General features: G+C 43.8%; 1 protein-coding gene across 1 annotated transcript in view; it reads right to left on the bottom strand.

Annotated features, from left to right (window-relative positions):
• Window positions 1-448: 448 nt before the first annotated feature.
• The window catches only part of LOC139403041 (talin-2-like), a 149,675-nt gene continuing 131,736 nt past the window's right edge, over window positions 449-18,387 (bottom strand). Inside the window, exons 43-56 of the mRNA XM_071146799.1 lie at window positions 13,511-13,657; window positions 12,176-12,342; window positions 11,706-11,889; window positions 11,188-11,313; window positions 9,743-9,859; window positions 8,953-9,138; window positions 8,002-8,109; window positions 7,779-7,884; window positions 6,336-6,460; window positions 4,653-4,778; window positions 4,497-4,559; window positions 4,186-4,368; window positions 3,953-4,078; window positions 449-3,039 (exon numbers count right to left, since the gene is read on the bottom strand). Coding sequence (XP_071002900.1) covers window positions 2,911-3,039; window positions 3,953-4,078; window positions 4,186-4,368; window positions 4,497-4,559; window positions 4,653-4,778; window positions 6,336-6,460; window positions 7,779-7,884; window positions 8,002-8,109; window positions 8,953-9,138; window positions 9,743-9,859; window positions 11,188-11,313; window positions 11,706-11,889; window positions 12,176-12,342; window positions 13,511-13,657 — 1,893 coding nt within the window. The 3' untranslated portion in view covers window positions 449-2,910. The remainder of the gene's footprint in view (window positions 3,040-3,952; window positions 4,079-4,185; window positions 4,369-4,496; window positions 4,560-4,652; window positions 4,779-6,335; window positions 6,461-7,778; window positions 7,885-8,001; window positions 8,110-8,952; window positions 9,139-9,742; window positions 9,860-11,187; window positions 11,314-11,705; window positions 11,890-12,175; window positions 12,343-13,510; window positions 13,658-18,387) is intronic.

The following is an 18,387-nucleotide window of genomic DNA, read 5'->3' as shown; positions in this document are numbered from 1 at the left end:
TTAATATCAGCAATAATATATAAATGGGCAATTCCTTTCCATATACTTGCATTCTATTAAAGTGAATTGAAATACCAACCATCATCACCAGCACATCCAAACATCTAAAATAGCAGTCAGTCCCTGCATGGTATCCACAACAGTCTGTTCAGTGAACCAGGGGGAATAAAGCATATACTGTATGACCATATTTGGTCTGGCTGACTGCATTTGCAATGTAATGGACATCCAGTACTACATCATAGTTCTCAGAACACCCAGTGACCCCAACCGCAGCATTGAAAAGACTAACAGGGACCTCTACTGGAAAGAATGTTGGTGAGCTGATAAAGTCTTTGCTTTGCTATTCAATTCGACTTCCCTTTCAGGCAATTCAGGATTCCTGTTCAAGAATGAATGATACATACAGTACATTAATCAGAATGACCAGCAACAAACTGGGCCATGCTTGTTTCAAACTCTTTATTTTCAGTGAATATAAAAAATACCTTTGTGACCAGATAAATATTATACATAGAGTATCAGTTCATTTGAACTTTTCAAACAAATTCAGTCTGTTAAAGAAAGCACAACACCTACATTTGAATAACAGCTAGTCTTTTTTCCTATTTCAATTAATGCTTATAGACAAATTGCTTAGACAATATACATTATTTCAGGATAGTCATTACATTTATCAATAAAAACTAATTTATAGTGGTTTAACAATTAAACAAGGAAGTTCATTAGTCCTATTTATAAGGATTGTTGTATGTTGAATGAATATCAAGGCAGAGCAAATTCCCATCTTTAAGAGTTCAATAACTTGCTACATGCTCATGGAATGCAGTGGTGTGTTAATTTTCGTATATAATCTAAAACCTAAACGACCCATGGATGCACTTTATATACCAGCAGGGTTTACGGCAGGCAGATGGGCTACCAGCCAAGGCAATACATTGTGTTATGGCATAGGACTAAGTGGTAGTTGAAGACCTAGAGAGTTATGGTTAGACTAGACTAGCAGGGTTTCCCAAACACGGTCCTCAGGACCTCAAGGGGTGTACATTTGGGTTTTTACCCTAGGATTACACAGCTGATTCAAAAAAAATCTACTAATCATCAAGCTTTGAATCAGCTGTGTAGCAGCACCACTTGGGGTCCGAGGACCGAGTTTGCGAAAGGCTGGTAGAGACATGTTCTCATCCAGAAGGATGAGGCTTAGACACAGCCTTGAGCTGTTGGTACAGCAGAATCAATTAAGGCACTAGTACACAATGCAGACCAGAGACTGACAACAAGGGGTTGAGGTGGTGGAGTGGAAGCAATACTAATGACCTTATACTACACCAATACTGTAATAACATAAATTAACTAGTTTCCTAGTCAGGACTGGACTGTATATAGTTTCATCACGTGTTACATTTGACAAGAGCATTAGTAGTAATCCTGAATGGTAGAACATGGAAGGCATTGCTTGCGCTGCTCAGTGCATAAGGTTATACCAGCCATCTCAGTGCTGTTTAAGAGTAAAAACACCATACACAGCTGCATATACAATTCCAATCAGTGCTGCACTCTCATCAATCTGATATAGTATATTGAGTGTTAATGTATTGCTATGATCATAGCCGAGAGTAACAATAAGAACATGAACACAAGAAGAAGCTCATCTTCCAAATTCAATGGAATCTGTAATAAGTATAAACACCATCAGCTGGAAAGGGCATGGCCAAACGGAGCATAGCTTTGCTGTTGCGTGTGTATGGTGGAACTACCAACTCTGGCTACTGTCAATTAGACTGGAATTAAAACAGAGACAAGAGAGAACAAACATGACAAAGAATGTAAACTGAGCCTCCTCGTGCAGGCAGCCCAGAAAGAGTGTGAGGGGTGGGGGGAGAGAATACTAGTCTGACAAGCATTACAGATAGGATCGCACATAGACCCCAAGATTTAGCCCCTTAAGGACCCTCTGCACATGACTGCATTATGCTCCTTAAATATGAGTGACAGCTGAATGTCCAAAGGAAGGAGGCAGTGATCACCTTACTCACACACCATTGATAATTATTACTTGGAGAATTATTATTGTAAAAGGTATTATGATGCTGTAAGATGTACTAGTGTCTGCTGTTGGCTTTACTATCCACTCAGACCAGACCCACTAACACTATGATTTTAGTGTGAAGATGAAGTTCTATCACATTAAATACAGTATATAAAATTCAAACATTTACCTATTCAACAGCAAATCCAAAGCTCACATTCATATACTAACATATTACAAATGCCCAATTATAAGCTACACTATTGGTTAGTAGCTTTATTGATGTGTATTAGTTATAATGGTGCATGCAGGCCAATGATGAAATGAAGCATTGGAGTACAGCAATACTTCGACCAACACTTAGAATGCTGTCTGAGGAACTTAAGCTATAGATCCCTATGTCAGCTGTGCCAGTTGGATTGAGCTACCCATTTTTATTTGACATGTTTTAAACTACCTTCAACAGATTTAGAGATGTATCCATGAAAGCTGAAAGTATTAATAATATTTGCCATTATTGGGTCCAATAATGTTCATTTAACTTTGATGTCCTTATTCATGTATCCCACCATAAAATCAGTAAGATAATCCGTCTCAATCTTCAGATTGCAGGTCCTAACCCCGCTAATACAGTACAGCTGTAGCCAGCTGGTCCTTATATGTCATACTGTGAATATCATCCTCTGTGAAACACACACATCCACACACATACGCACGCATCTGAACACAGGCACTAGTTCCTCTCATAAAACATGCCTGGCCCAAGTACGTTATACACTCCACCCGTAAGTGAGAGAGAAACTGCCAATCACAGGTGTCAGCTACATCTCTGTGTAACAATAGGTTCCAATCTGATGTCCATCAACTTTCCTCCGGACCAATCATCTCTCATCCTCCCTCAGTTCAGTGGGCAGGAACTTGTACTGCTGCTGTCTGATCTGAGCCAGCTTCTTCCTGGCCTCCTCCAGCTCTCTCTCCTTCCTCAGCATCTCCTCCTGGGCTGCAATGATCTGAGGAGAGGAGGAAAGGGTTAAATATTAAATACACGCTTTAGTCTGCTCATCTTCAATGTGTCCTGTAACACTCAAACCCAACAGGTAATAAAATTGTCAAACCATTTCCTTGAGTCCCTTTAGTGTACATATGGACTTGATTGAGTTCTACAAAGGAAATATTTTCTTCAGAACATTTGGAATACTGCTCATACTCCATTTCACAGTAGGTTTCTTCAAAGCGGGTTATAGAAAACCTAGAATTAACATAACTGTTCTGTGGTAACTGGTGGAATGTCTTAAATTTAAGTATGCAGTAAGTATCTATTTATTTTCTTAAGCAAGGAGCTCTTGTGGATTTGGGAGATGGCAGCGGGTGGGTTATGACTAGCCCACTTGAGAGAGACCCGCTTTGGGAAAGTGTCTCTGGAGGGGTGCTGGCTAGAAGCCCTTCAGTGTTATACACACCCATGTACGCACGGACACTCAGGCGCACAAATGCACGCACAACATGATTTCTGGAAGACACTCAATCACCTTCCTCAGTTGAAAACAAAGCTTCCTAGGTAGAAGGGAGCCCTAGGCTAAGAAGTAGACATCCACTCTTCAATTACATATGGCCATGGATGAAAAGTGAGTGGATAACCACAAGAATGTGAAAACTTTTCAAGGGACTTGATGTTCAGGCAGCTGTGGATGCATGCGAAACCACAGATTTGAATCGCAGCTGTTGTTCTATTCAGTCATACTGTAGTGGCCTACCTCAATTTCAAACCCATTTAGTTAGAGGAAACATTTGCATGTGAAGGCAGCAAAGCTGGGAACAGTTGAAAAGGTAGATGTGGAAAATCCAAAGTAAAATTGAAGTGACACTTCAATGTGTCACTTATTATTATTATTAGTATTCAGAATATAAACTCTAAAATCTCACCTGAGCAATGCCACCCACAAACCTGGTCTTGACCACCACACTGTGGTCATCAGCTTTGTCAAAGGCTGCTTTCTGAGCCGCCTTCACCAGGTTGTCTGATGCCCGCTTGACTGCATTCCCAGCAGCCTTAGGGATACAGAACCCATGGTTAATGCCATCATATTGTGTGCAGGCGAAGTCAGGGAAATAGCAGTGGAACCCAGTGGGTTGTGTTGTGTTTAGTAGGGTTATACCTGTAGTCTCCTCATGGCCTCGGAGTCCGGTTGAGCTTTGACCTTGCAGGCCACTAGGAGCTGGGCTGTGGAGGCTGCCACTTGCTTGGCTGAGGAGATGAGCTTCTCCTCACTGGCGTGGCCCTGGACTGAGGCATTGGCCGCCTCACACAGGTTACTGGTCGCTGCCGCCACCATCCTCGCCTACAGGGAATAGCAACCACACATCAGGGTACAGCCTCAGACAGAAACATTGATTCACCATGCACAGTTTCACAATCAAGTTCGGTTTTAATAGTACATGTAAAAAATAAACAATGATGGAAACTCACAGCAGATATGAGACCATGTGACCACTGGCCATCATCCACAGCATTGGCAAGAATGGATCCCACCTGGAGGGCAGAGAGAGAGACATTTCACAGACTTGTTTTTTGTTGCTGAGGTGACATTCAGACATTTATGATTCTGAAACAGTTGTAACTGACCTTGCCCTGCGCCACCAGCTCTCTCTGAGCTGCAGAAGCAGACTTCACCAGAGCACTAGTGGCTGCAGCTATGGACTTCGCTGCCTCCAGGATCTGCTCCTCAAAGTCCAGCGTCTCATCAGCTTGCTAAAAGCAAAAGCACACATTTAACCATGGAAATTTACTTAGGGCGATATCTTGTGGCAATAAGACAAAACAATAAACTCCATTGGTTGTTTTATGGTGCCATGTTGAGTTACTGGCCAATCACATCCACCAACACATTTCATAATGGGGAATGCTTCCACGGATCTTCAAATACTGTTTGCGGTTGGAAAATCCAAACAAAACACTTTGCAAGATACAGAAGCACCTCTAAAAACGGAAATAAATAATGTAGTCTACTGAGACAGGAGTGACATCAGTCAGTGACCACAGATCATGCCAGCAGCACCAACACACAAGGTACGCGTGGCTGGAGACAGGGCGGGACACTGTAGGAATATGTTTGATATATAGTTGGACTGAATAACAACCTAATATATCAAACATATCAGACAGAGGCCTGCAGAGAAGGCTTCCAGGTCTACAAAATCTCAAGAGAATGGAGGAAGAGTGAAGCATGCTGGGGCGGGAGAGGTCCTTCTACAGGGTGGGAAGGAGGGGAGAAGGGGCACAGAGAGGAAATTATGGAAGGAGGGAGTAGAAGGTGAATAGGAGGGGTTGTAAATAGTCACAGACCCTACCTCGTCATTAGAGGAAACATGGTTCACTCTGATTTAGATGTTTTATTCAATGTTCCTTTCTGAAGTTGTACTATGGGCTTGATATTTTGAGGTCTAAGGTATTCTGCAGTAAACCTCGTAAACCGTAGCTGGTAAGAATGATTGTTTCATGATAGAAACAAAGACCTCAAAACCTCTGCCCTGCCTCTCTGCCTTGTGGAAGAAGATGGCATGCACCATTGTTAACAGCTCACTAGAGGGCAGACAGATACTGACATTCAAAAGAAGCAAACCTCCCTACACCCCCCTCTCATAAACACTGTGCCCTGCTGAAGTCTGGACCTGAGACTGCAGGGCTATCAGAAAGTCCCTTATGAAAACAGGAGATTCTCCAGCCATGTTTATTACTGCACCAGAGAGCTAGAGAGAGGGATTGGGAGATTGGGAGGTTCAATGTACACACCATCACACACAAATGTATACAGCTCACACCTTACATACTTACTGTTCAACTTCTGTAATCAAATTTCAGACAATGCAAGTACTCACAGAGATAGTTTTGTTACAGTTTAAGATCAGTAAAGTTGGGTTGTGCAAAATCACTCCATGAAAGTGGGTGAACACCTTGGGCTGAGAAAGGCCCTTCTTATTTTACTCAAAAAAAACAGAATGCTGTAATTAAACAAAGGAAATGGGTTCAACAAGGAGGGTGACCTTTCCTTCAATAGGTTTCAGACAGACCATCACAAATGTGTACTCATTCCAACATAAGCTTCAGGTCCCAGTAATGTAATTTACTCCTGGCAACACGGCTCTACAGAATCTCTAGAAAAACACCAGATTGCTCCCCAGACAACACCTTCTAACGGCCATAAATACATCAACATTCTGCAAGCTCACAGAACACACAAGTAGGCTGTCTTGAGTCAGCATCGTTTTACAGGTGGGTTACAGTTCACATAATCTTGAGTAGGCCTACCTTGGGCTTGGCTCTGGGTTTCAGCTGCTCCAGTTTCTTGGCTGCGGCTTCGATGGAGGCTGCCGCACCCAGCAGCTCAGTCTCTGCGATGACAGTGGGGTCCTCGGGGTCCACCCATTCTGACCCTAAACCACACCACCGAGAGGTCATAACCACATTATACAAATCCTACAACACAGAAATACATTCCCAGTTCAGACAAAGCCAGTTCACGTATGCCCTGTCTATACAAATGCCACCGCACATAACAAAATCCACATCACACCAGTCAATTTACAACACACAAACAACTCCACACATGCAAAGATAACGAGCATTACACCTCTGAACATACAAAGCCAACCAGATCTACCTTTCAGGTTTTCCACTCCATGTTCTGTCTATAGCGATTCTAATGCCTCAAAGCTAAATACGGTTAAATAAGAGTTTAAAGAAATATACTTTCAATGGATTATTGCCACTCTTTATAGGTTTTAAAGTGGCCATAAAACGGGACTATTTGGGAACAGCTTGGAAAAGCAGATGGAATGATGTTGCTGCAGATTATGTTGAACCCTGGGGAAATCTGTTCAGTCACCCTTCCCCCCTTCTCTACCTCCCCTCTGTGCCTGTGTGAAAAGTGATCTGCAGGAACCAAACAGCCCCATCTCTCACTTACCCCCATCTGAGGCAGGATAGAGAGAGGGAAAGAAGAGGCATTAGAGGTGAAATGGATAACCCCAGTGGGTCTTTGGCTGTACACTGGGATCCAATTCTCACCCAAACACAATATTCTTATTTTTTTTACTGAACCTTTATTTTAACAGGGAAGATATATTGAAACCTAGATCTCTTTTACAAACGTGCCCTGTATATAAAACCTAAATATACACATTTTACCCGAACTACACTACCGTTCTAAAGTTTGGGGTCACTTAGAAATGTCCTTGTTCTTGAAAGAAAAGCACATTTCTTGTCCATCAAAATAAAATCAAAATGATCAGAAATACAGTGTAGACATTGTTAATGTTGTAAATGACTATTACAGCTGGAAACTGCAGATTTTTTTTAATGGAATATCTACATATGCGTACAGAGGCCCATTATCAGCAACAATCACTCCTGTGTCCAATGACATGTTGTGCTAGCTAATACAGGTTTATCATTATAAAAGGCTAATTGATCATTAGAAAACCCAGGAGAGATGGTTGCTGATAATGGGCCTCTGTACTAGGCCTCTATGTAGATGTTCCATAAAATAAATCTGTCATTTCCAGCTACAATAGGTTTCCAGCCCACGCGCACGCACACAAATGTACATTGTTTGAATAAATAGCCAGAATGGTATGTCGTGTTTCTGCAGAATGCAGTAGTCTGGTTGAACTATGCTCCTCTAGGTGAATGTCTGTGTGTGTGTGTGCGCATGTATGCAATTGTGTGTGGCAGCGCTGTGTACGGTCTCACCCTTCATGGCCTCAGCTGTCTGAATTAGCTCTGTCACACATCCCGCAACACACTTGGAGTGAACCGCCAGCTGCTGCCTCTGGTCAGCCGTGGGCTTCTGAAGCACCTGGACACAAACAGAAACACAATCTTCCTCATGGCAACTTATGCCATCAGGCCAAGCTAAGAGAGGTTATGAGTCATAAGGTGTTGTCCGTGTGATGCATTGTATTCTCCATCTCACCAGCAGTACTTGCTCCAGCAGGTGGATGTATCCAGTGGTGCACTCTGACCCGTAGTGCAGGGCCTTGCTCCTTACCTCCTCACTCACCTCGGGATGACAGGCCGCTTGCTGGAAGAAGAAACAACAACTTAGAAAAGGTGACATTTTCTATGCCAAGTGATATTTTCAGCCTGGTAATATGCTCTGCTTAGTGATATGTTTTGCCTAGATGATATGCTCTGCCTAGTCAGTGAGTCAATGTCTAAAATATAGTGTGACCACTAGTCCAGTGATGCCCAACTCCAGTTCTCCAGTACCCCCCAACAGTAAAATGTTTTGTTGTAGCTCCGGTCAAGCACACCTGATTCAACATTTCAACTAATCATTCAAGCCCTCAATGAGTTGAATCATGTGTGGTTGTCCGTTGCTGCCACAGAGGGTACTCGAGAACTGGAGCTGGGAAACACTACATTAGGATATACTATCCAGACCACAGAAGGCTGCTGATGGCAGGACGGCTCATAATAATGGTCGGAACGGAGCAAATGGAATGGCATCAAACACCTGGAAACCATGTGTTTGATGTATTAAATACCATTCCACTGATTCCGCTCCAGTCATTACTACAAGCCCGTTCTCCCCAATTAAGGTGCCACCAACCTCCTGTGATCCAGACTGTATGTTATTTAGAGCAGTATGAGCCAGTTTGTTAAGGTCTCCAAATACTTTTGGATCCTTCTTTCCTGGTCTTTTCACTGCTAGAAGTAAAGTATTGTGATGTGCCTGAAGGACATCATGCCTAATGTTCAAGGCTTAGTGACATCGAACCATGAGTGAGTCACACCAGCCATCTGAACTAGCCCCTGCTGTCCTGCTCTCACATTTTCCCTGGCAGAGCAGCATTATGGGACTGAATGCTGTGCTGTAGTGTCAGTGTGAAGCCTGATTTGACAGGGTTGGGTGGATTATCACCTTGCAGGTGGTCAGCATATCAGAGATGGCTTTGCGGCTCAGGTTGGCTGTGGCGATGACGTGCTCCTGCTGGGCAGAGTTGCCCGCTGCCACAGCCTTGGCTGTTGCTGTGGTGATGCCCTTTGTCATGCGGATAAACTCTTCCGGCGTGGTCGACTTCTCGGGGACGTCCTTGGACTGGAACACCTGCGCACACACACAGCATGACTAACTGTGACTGCATTGACAGCCACTGAGGATGATCTACTTTGATGCACATGTTTGTGCATTATTACTAAGGGACAGGAGTTTTTCCTGATGTTATGACCTAACTAGAAAATACTCCTGGCGCTTATTGTTAGTCTTAAACAGTCAACAGTCAGCCCGAGGTGTAAACGACCACTGTCAGAGTAAATACGTAGGGTGGACAAATGTCCTTGTGTTATTGATGCTACTATAATTGTGAGCTAAGTGGGCTGTGTTTGAATTGGATTTGCAACCTAGGTAAAGCTTGTTGTGGTCCTGAGGGTACACTGATAAGGATTAGCAGTAAATCACAAGAAAAACAAGCGGACAAAAATTTCAGGGTCTCTTTCCCCCTGTGTCTGCTACAAAATCCCTGATAAGACCAATGAGAATACTGCAGGGCTTTGGGGAGGATAGGAGAAGAGGAGCAGCAAAGGTTGAAAAGATATCAGAGTTTAAGTCAAGTAAAAAACTGTTTTTAACAGTTAGGTACGGCATTCAATATAGAGGCACACCTCCCTGGTTTTAACCAGCCTGGCAAGGGGAGCCTGTCAAGGAGTCTTACTGTCAACTCCTGTTTGATGCACTCAATGGTTGCCTCCAGTGCCCTTGTCCCGCGAGTAGCCTCATCCTCCACAGCCTTGACCGTCTTCAGCAGTGACGTCACATTGGTCACCATCACCTTTCAGGGAGAGAGAGGGACTGTAGAAGTGGGGATGACACTCACAAAATACAGAGCCAGGCCAGCAGGTGGCGCCGTCTCCACCCAGTACCAGAGACCAGACTGGGGTCTCGCAGTAGATAGAACACCAACAGTATGGAAGGACAATACTATATATACTATACAAAAACCTTGAAGCAGAAACACAGACAAACTTGTTTTATAAGCAAGAACCCTACAACAAAACCTCAAACAGCTTGTTTGTGAGGAGCAGATTGTGCCATGGAACGCTGAACATATTTCAACAAACCTAACAGAGCACTGAGGGGTTTGAGAGAGGGTCCCATTCGGAGGTCACCATATGTTGGAGGAATGAAAACAAGCTGTGAGCTTGAGCAGGTTACATGGGTGGCCCTAATTAGATTAAAACTAAAGAGGAAAATAAGCCAAATGTAACAGTTAGAGTTGCATATGTATGGCTGAATTGTTGGAGGATAAGAGTGATTGAAGGGTGAGAGGATTAGGGGCGTGTCTTAGAGAGGTAATGCTTTGGTTATGGTTATATGATGCTGGCTATACAGTCAACCTATAAATCCTTTGATCTGGTCCAAGTTATAACCAAGGACAGATATACTTAAAGCCCATACCTGGACTCGGGCTGTAAGGCCTGCGAACTATGAGGTCTCTGCACACTGCGAAATATGCTCCCAAGTCTGTTTAGTGTAATGTTTCCTTGGATATCCTCTATTAAAATTGAGAAAGATTACTGTGGAGTTTATTTTGTGTCTCTGAACTGCTGGCCTATGTGTTGGTGGATATGGAGGGAGAGTGTGAATAGAAAGGACAGGGCAGGTAGGTTTAGCTAGGCTTCAGTAAAGCCCCAGTCAGTGGCCGTCTCTCCATAGTGTTGGAGATAAGGAGCCTCTACAGTCCTACAGTCACAGTGGTGTGATCACAGATGGCTCAGATCTCACACCCACTGTGACAAGCATGAGTCACACACACCTGATACCCATCTCAGTGACAGTGGCAAACACACACGCATCTCACACACACATCACATACACACACATCACACACACACGCATCACACACACACGCATCACACACACACGGTCAAACACGAACAGCGATAAGAAAGTGTCATATCCTGCTGGAAACCGGATCCTACGTAATGATTTGAGAACCTGCTGCTGTGACACACACAAGACATCATATTGTATTAGATAATGTATCTATAGATAAGCATATCCCTGTACAGGAGCTACATTTGTGCAAAACAAGGGCGGCTGAACACACAAATTCAGTGTGATATTCTCTACGTTAAAGATGTGTGTGTCTTACAGTACCTTGGCAGCACTCTTCAGCTGATACATGGATGGGTCATCCGCTGGCTTGCCTGCAGCACACTTGGTGGCACCGATGAGCTCAGCTAGAGCCTTGGCCACATCTCTCACCGCATTTATGAGGACCACCTGACAAGAGGGGGCAGGAGAGAGAGAGAGAGACATTAATACAGCACAAGTACAGGTTTATCAGGCTACCTCAGGGCAGGATTTAACAAAGCCTGGCCTTATCACTTCTTCTTGGAACTATGATACTTTTAACAAAGTGAAGGGGAGAGATACAGCAGGAGGAAATGTATGTAAGAGGGCTCAGTTACAGAATGGCTAGACAGACAGGTCTGTCAGGATTACCTTTATATAATACATGGGCATACAGGTTAAATTATGATTGGACTATTTGGTATGTGATATAAATATGTGTAAATATTTATTCAAAAAAATAGTTTTGTGTCTGAAGATTGTTGCAGTGTTACATTTATGTGTTGTCCTTTCAATCCAACAGGGTGTGGTCAGAGTATTACCTGAGTCTCTGGGTCGTCAGAGCCCATGCTGGTGGCCCCCAGTTTGACCACATCAGTGAGCCTGGTGATGGTGTTGGCTGAGGACTGGGCGGCCTGGGCCAATCTGTCCTGACTGGATGCTGCCCCAGACACCAGCCGCTTAGTGTCCTCCACCAGAGCCTTGGCTGTCTTCAGGATGCTCTCCCTGAAGAACACCACACAAAACCTTGTCAAATACCCATTCGGAACAATAAAGATTTATTGAAATGAATACTCTATAGTCATACAGAAGCTGCAATTTATGGGAAGAAATATTCCTTTTTCTCAAAAGAAAGCCATCTTGTATGAGGTCAAAGTCCATGCATTCTATTCTATTCCTTCACTGACCCATATTTGACCTGTGGTTTCTGTGGACTTAATACGTTTGTCCCAAGGTCATCTCCTCAACAGAACAGTGTTCACCTCACTACTCTGTCCTGGTCTGGTCTCACCTGTGGTCTGCGAAGGACTCTTCGTTCTCAGGGTTGAGTGTTCCGGCCGAGGCGAACATGATGGTGGTGTCCAGGTCAGCGATGATGCCAGAGACAGTGCTGGCTGCTGTGATGCAGGCCTGAGTGCCTTTGTTACCTGCCTGCAGTGCAGACAGCACCATGGAAACCTACACAGACACACACACACAGACAGACACACAGACAGACAGACAGACACACAGACAGACAGACAACACAGGATTAATAACAGCACCTCCAGGTCGGTCTCAAAAACATTCAAACACACAGCATGATCATAAACTAATCATACCCTCTGACCTTATTATGTTAATAGAAAACGAAGGAGCTTAGGCATAATATCTGCTATTATCTGTGAATGACAACCACCACTCAGGATCCACGGTTTGCAGTGCACGATCCACCATCACCAATTAACATGTTGGTAGAATCCTCATTTGATTAAAGCTTCCCATTTGCATTCAATTCAAGATGTGAATCAAGGTAATGGGAGGACCGACTGTGAGGCAATCTGAGAGAGCTGGACTGAGCAGGGAGCTGTTAGGGAGCTAGCAGAAGGAGAGAGAGGGGGACCGTGCATTAGCCTTGAGCCTGCTGCTGCACAAACACGTTAAAACAATGAATCCAACGCCGCATCACACATACTCTCCCTCCCAGTCCAGACAGACAGACGTCTGCGGTCCCTCACAAACAAACGAAAAGCCATGGGAGACGCATTCAAATGAGGCATAGCAAGGTTCAGCTCCCCAGTCCTCAAAAGCATTAGGCCACAAATTATTCAAGTCTGATATGAGCCTTGAATCAAATAATGTAGTGGGCAAGGACAAGAAATTCTAATGCCGACTCATTGAGAACCAGTGATATCTTCTGCTAGTTCTAGGGTCACAGAAGGGACAAATTGGTCTAATTTCACTATATAAGTACAATCAAGAGAACATAAACTAAAAACACTGAACTGATATTAATCTTCACGGCTACTGTAGAGCACAAGTTATTATCTTAACACAACACATAGAACGCATAACTCCAGTTTCATGACACCTACTGTAGGTCTGCTTGATTCACTCCCCCAGTTCTTCCCCCAGGGGAATAAGGGCTTTCAGGCACAGTGGAGAATGCTCCATTATAACAAACCATAATTCTGAGAGCCTATTCTCAGCTATTTCCCTGACACCAGAACGACATTCATACCTTGACTCTTTCTTCAACTGATATATATTTATTTGCATTCAGATAATAACATTGCAGACTTTAAAGTTATCACAATTTATCTCAAGGTTTAAGAATTACACTATAACAGCCTTCTTTCCAGCCTACCTTCTCAGTGACGCCACGGGCACACTCGATGAGCTCCCTCTTGGAGAAGCTGTCAGTGGGGCTCATCTGCAGGGCCCCAGCCTTCTGAACCAGGTAGATACATCCATGGCCCAACTCCTGGACCCGCGTCTTAATCTGGAAGCCCACCTGCAAGCACAGCCAGCCAGTCCATCAGTACCACAGAGTCATCTCTGAGAGAGCTGCCACCCACTCACTCACTCACTCCCTCCCGCCAGCCCTCCCTCCCTCCTTCCCTCCACAGAGCAGACAATGCCTCTTATCAGGCTGCTGGGTAAACCTGATTCATGGGTGGGTGGTACTTCATTACTAGCATCACTATAGGCCTTTAGGCTTGGAGGGGTACAATGTCACTATGGTAACAAGGATTTCCAGCAGCCAGTTATGTAAAGGGTATTGATAAGTGTGTGTTGTTATTAGGCTACGTTTTCACACCTACTGTCGTTAGCGGCCCCCATCTCATAGCAGAGATGATCTTTAAACACAGACGATGTGGGTGCAGCTGAGACAGGGAGCCAGAGGTTTGAGATGTGAAAATATATTCCAGTTTGATTTCACATTATGGAGTACAGCCTCAAGGAAGATGCATCATATCAAAGAATGCCATCCACCCTGTGACATACAGTGCATTTAGAAAGTATTCAGACCTCGACTTTTTCCACATTTTGTTACGTTACAGCCTTATTCTAAAATGTACTCAATAGTTTTTATTCCCTCAATCTACACACAATACCCCACTCTTTTTTTTTTGCTAATTTATAAAAAATTATAAAACAAAAATATGACATTTACGTAAGTATTCAGACCCTTTACTCAGTACTTTGTTGAAGCACCTTTGGCAACGATTACAGCCTTGAGTCTTCTTAGGTATGACGCTACAAGCTTGGCACACCTGTGTTTAGGGAGTATCTCCCATTCTTTTCTCCAGATCCGCGCAAGCTCTGTCAGGTTGGATGGGGAGCGTCGCTGCACAGCTTTTTTCAGGTCTGTCCAGAGATGTTCGATCGGGTTTAAGTCTGGGCTCTGGCTGGACCACAGAAGGACATTCAGAGACCTGTCCCGAAGCCACTCCTGTGTTGTCTTGGCTGTGTGCTTAGGATTGTAATTCTGTTGGAAGGTGAACCTTCGCCCCCAGTCTGAGGTCTAGAGCAGGTTTTCATCAAGGATCTCTTTGTACTTTTCTCCATTCATCTTTCCCTCGATCCCGACTAGTCTCCCAGTCCGTGCCGCTGAAAAACATGCCCACAGTATGATGCTGCCACCACCTCCAGATGGCCTCCTGAGTGGCGCAGCAGTCTAAGGCACTGCATCGCAGTGCTAGAGGCGTCACTACAGATCCGGGATCGACCCCGGGCTGTGTTGCAGCCGGCTGTGACCGGGAGACCCACGAGGCTGCGCACAATTGGCCCAGCGTTGTCCGGGTTAGGGGAGGGCTAGGCCGGCTGGGATGTCTTTGTTTCATCGTCCTCTAGCAACTCCTTGTGGCGGCCAGGCACTTGCACGCTGACTTTGGTCGCCAGCTGTACGCCGTTTCCTCTGTCACATTGGTGCGACTGGCTTCCGGGTTAAGCGAGCAGTGCGGCTTGGCCGGATCGTGTTTCAGAGGATGCATGGCTCTCGACCTTCACCTCTCCCAAGGCCGTACAGGAGTTGCAGCGGTGGGACAAGACTAACTACCAATTGGATATCACAAAATTGTGGCGAAATGTGTTAGAAAGTACCACAAAAAAAAAATGTTTTCCTCCAGACGTAATGCTTGGCATTGAGGCCCAAGGGTTCAATCGTGGTTTCTTTAGAGGTGGCTTTTGGAAAACTCCAAGCGGGTTGTCATGTGCCTTTTACTGAGGAGGGGCTTCTGTCTGCTACTCTACCATAAAAGGCCTGATTGGTGGAGTGCTGCAGAGATGGTTGTCCTTCTGGAAGGTTCTGTCAGAGTGGCCATCGGGTTCTTGGTCACCTCCCTGATCAAGGACCTTCTCCCCTGATTGCTCAGTTTGGCTGGGCGGCCAGCTCTAGGAAGTCTTGGTGGTTCCAAACTTCTTCCCTTTAAGAATGATGGAGGCCACTGTGTTCTTTGGGACCTTCAATGCTGCAGACATTTTTTGTAACCCTTCCCCAGACACAATCCTGTTTCGGAGCTCTACGGACAATTCCTTCAACCTCAAGGCTTGGTCTTTTCTCTGACATGCACTGTCAACTGTGGGATCTTATATAAACAGGTGTGTGTCTTCCCAAATCATTTCCAATCAATTGAGTTTACCACAGGTGGACTCCAATCAAGATGTAGAATCATCTCAAGGATGAAGAATGGAAACAGGATGCACATGAGCGCAATTTCAAGTCGCATAGCAAAGGGTCTGAATACTTATGTAAACAAGGCATTTCTGTTTGCAATTTTAATAAATTTGCATACATTTCGAAAAACCTGTTTTCACTTCGTCATTATGGGGTATTGTGTGCAGATTGATGAGGAAAACAATTTATTTAATCCATTTTAGAATAAGGCTGTATCTGTAGTATATCTGTACATACAGTGCCTTCAGAAAGTATTCACACCCCTCTACTTTTTCCACACTAAATATCAATTTTGTGTCACTGGTCTACACACAATACACCATAATGTCAAAGTGGAATTGTGTTTTTAGACATTGTTAAAAATGTCTAAAAAATGAAAAGCTGAAATATTTTGAGTCAGTAAGTATTCAACCTCTTTGTTATGGCAAGCCTAAATTTCAGGAGTAAAGTCACATAAGTTCCATGGACTCTGTGTGCAATAATACGGTTTAACATGATTTTTGAATAACTACTTCATCTCCGTACCCCACACATACAATTATCTGTAAGGTCCTTCAGTCGAGCAGCTAATTTCAAACACAGATTCAACCACAAAGACCAGGGAGGTTTTCCAATGCATCGTAAAGAAGGGCACCTATTGGTAGATGGATAAAAAAAGCAGACATTGAATATCCCTTTGAACATGGTGAAGTAATTAATCACACTTTGGATGGTGTATCAATAGACTCAATCACTACAAAGATACAGCTGTCCTTCCTAACCCTGTTGCCAGAGAGGAAGGAAACCGCTCAGGGATTTCACAACAAGGACAACGGTGACTTTAAAACAGTTAAAGAGTTAAATGATTGTGAGAGAAAACTGAGGATGGATCAACAACCTTGTAGTTACTCCACAATACTAACCTAAATGACAGATTGAAAAGGACGAAGCCTGTACAGAATAAAAATATTACAAAACATGCATCCTGTTTGCAACAAGGCACTTAAGTAATACTGCAAAAAATGTGGTAAAGAAATGTACTTTATGTCCTGAATACAAAGCAATACGTTTGGGGTATATCCAACAGAACACATCACTGAGTACCACTCTTCATATTACTTTCTAGCATGGTGGTGGCTGCATTATGATATGGGTATGCTTGTAATTGGCAAGGCCTCAGGAGTTTTCTAGGATAAAAATAAACAGAAAAGAGCTAAGCACAGGTAAAATTCTAGAGGAAAACCTGGTTCAGTCTGCTTTCCAACAGACACTGGTAGACAAATTTACCTTTCAGCAAAACAATGACCTAAAACACAAAGCAAATATACACTGGAGATGATTACCAAAACGACATTGAATGGCTTAGTTACAGTTTTGACTTACATCAGGTTGAAAATCTGTGGCAAGACTTCAAAATGGCTGTCTAGCAAAGTTCAACAACCAACTTGACAGAGCTAGAATTAAAAAGACATATAATTGTATTATTGTTTCAATATTGTAATCACATATGGCTTTCCTTTTGATAGATACAGTAGGGCAAAAAAGTATTTAGTCAGCCACCAATTGTGCAAGTTCTCCCACTTAAAAAGATTAGAGGCCTGTAATTTTCAGCATAGGTACACTTCAACTATGACAGACAAAATTAGAAAAAAAATCCAGAAAATCACATTGTAGGATTTTTAATTAATTAATTTGCAAATTATGGTGGAAAATAAGTATTTGGTCAATAACAAAAGTTTCTCAATACTTGTTATATACCCTTTGTTGGCAATGACAGAGGTCAAACGTTTTCTGTAAGTCTTCACAAGGTTTTCACACACTGTTGCTGGTATTTTGGCCCATTCCTCCATGCAGTTCTCCTCTAGAGCAGTGATGTTTTGGGGCTGTTGCTGGGCAACATGGACTTTCAACTCCCTCCAAAGATTTTCTATGGGGTTGAGATCTGGATACTGGCTATGCCACTCCAGGACCTTGAAATGCTTCTTACGAAGCCACTCCTTTGTTGCCCGGGCGGTGTGTTTGGGATCATTGTCATGCTTAAAGACCCAGCCACGTTTCATCTTCAATGCCCTTGCTGATGGAAGGAGGTTTTCACTCAAAATCTCACGATACATGGCCCCATTCATTCTTTCCTTTACACGGATCAGTTGTCCTGGTCCCTTTGCAGAAAAACAGCCCCAAAGCATGATGTTTCCCCCCCCATGCTTCACAGTAGGTATGGTGTTCTTTGGATGCAACTCAGCATTCTTTGTCCTCCAAACACGACGAGTTGAGTTTTTACCAAAAAGTTATATTTTGGTTTCATCTGACCATATGACATTCTCCCAATCTTCTTCTGGATCATCCAAATGCTCTCTAGCAAACTTCAGACGGGCCTGGACATGTACTGGCTTAAGCAGGTGGACACGTCTGGCACTGCAGGATTTGAGTCCCTGGCGGCGCAGTGTGTTACTGATGGTAGGCTTTGTTACTTTGGTCCCAGCTCTCTGCAGGTCATTCACTAGGTCCCCCCGTGTGGTTCTGGGATTTTTGCTCACCGTTCTTGTGATCATTTTGACCCCACGGGGTGAGATCTTGCGTGGAGC

The sequence above is a fragment of the Oncorhynchus clarkii genome, chromosome 1, assembly GCF_045791955.1.
Source record: "Oncorhynchus clarkii lewisi isolate Uvic-CL-2024 chromosome 1, UVic_Ocla_1.0, whole genome shotgun sequence".
Classification (NCBI taxonomy): Eukaryota; Metazoa; Chordata; class Actinopteri; order Salmoniformes; family Salmonidae; genus Oncorhynchus; species Oncorhynchus clarkii.
This window is presented reverse-complemented; position numbering and strand designations above follow the sequence as displayed.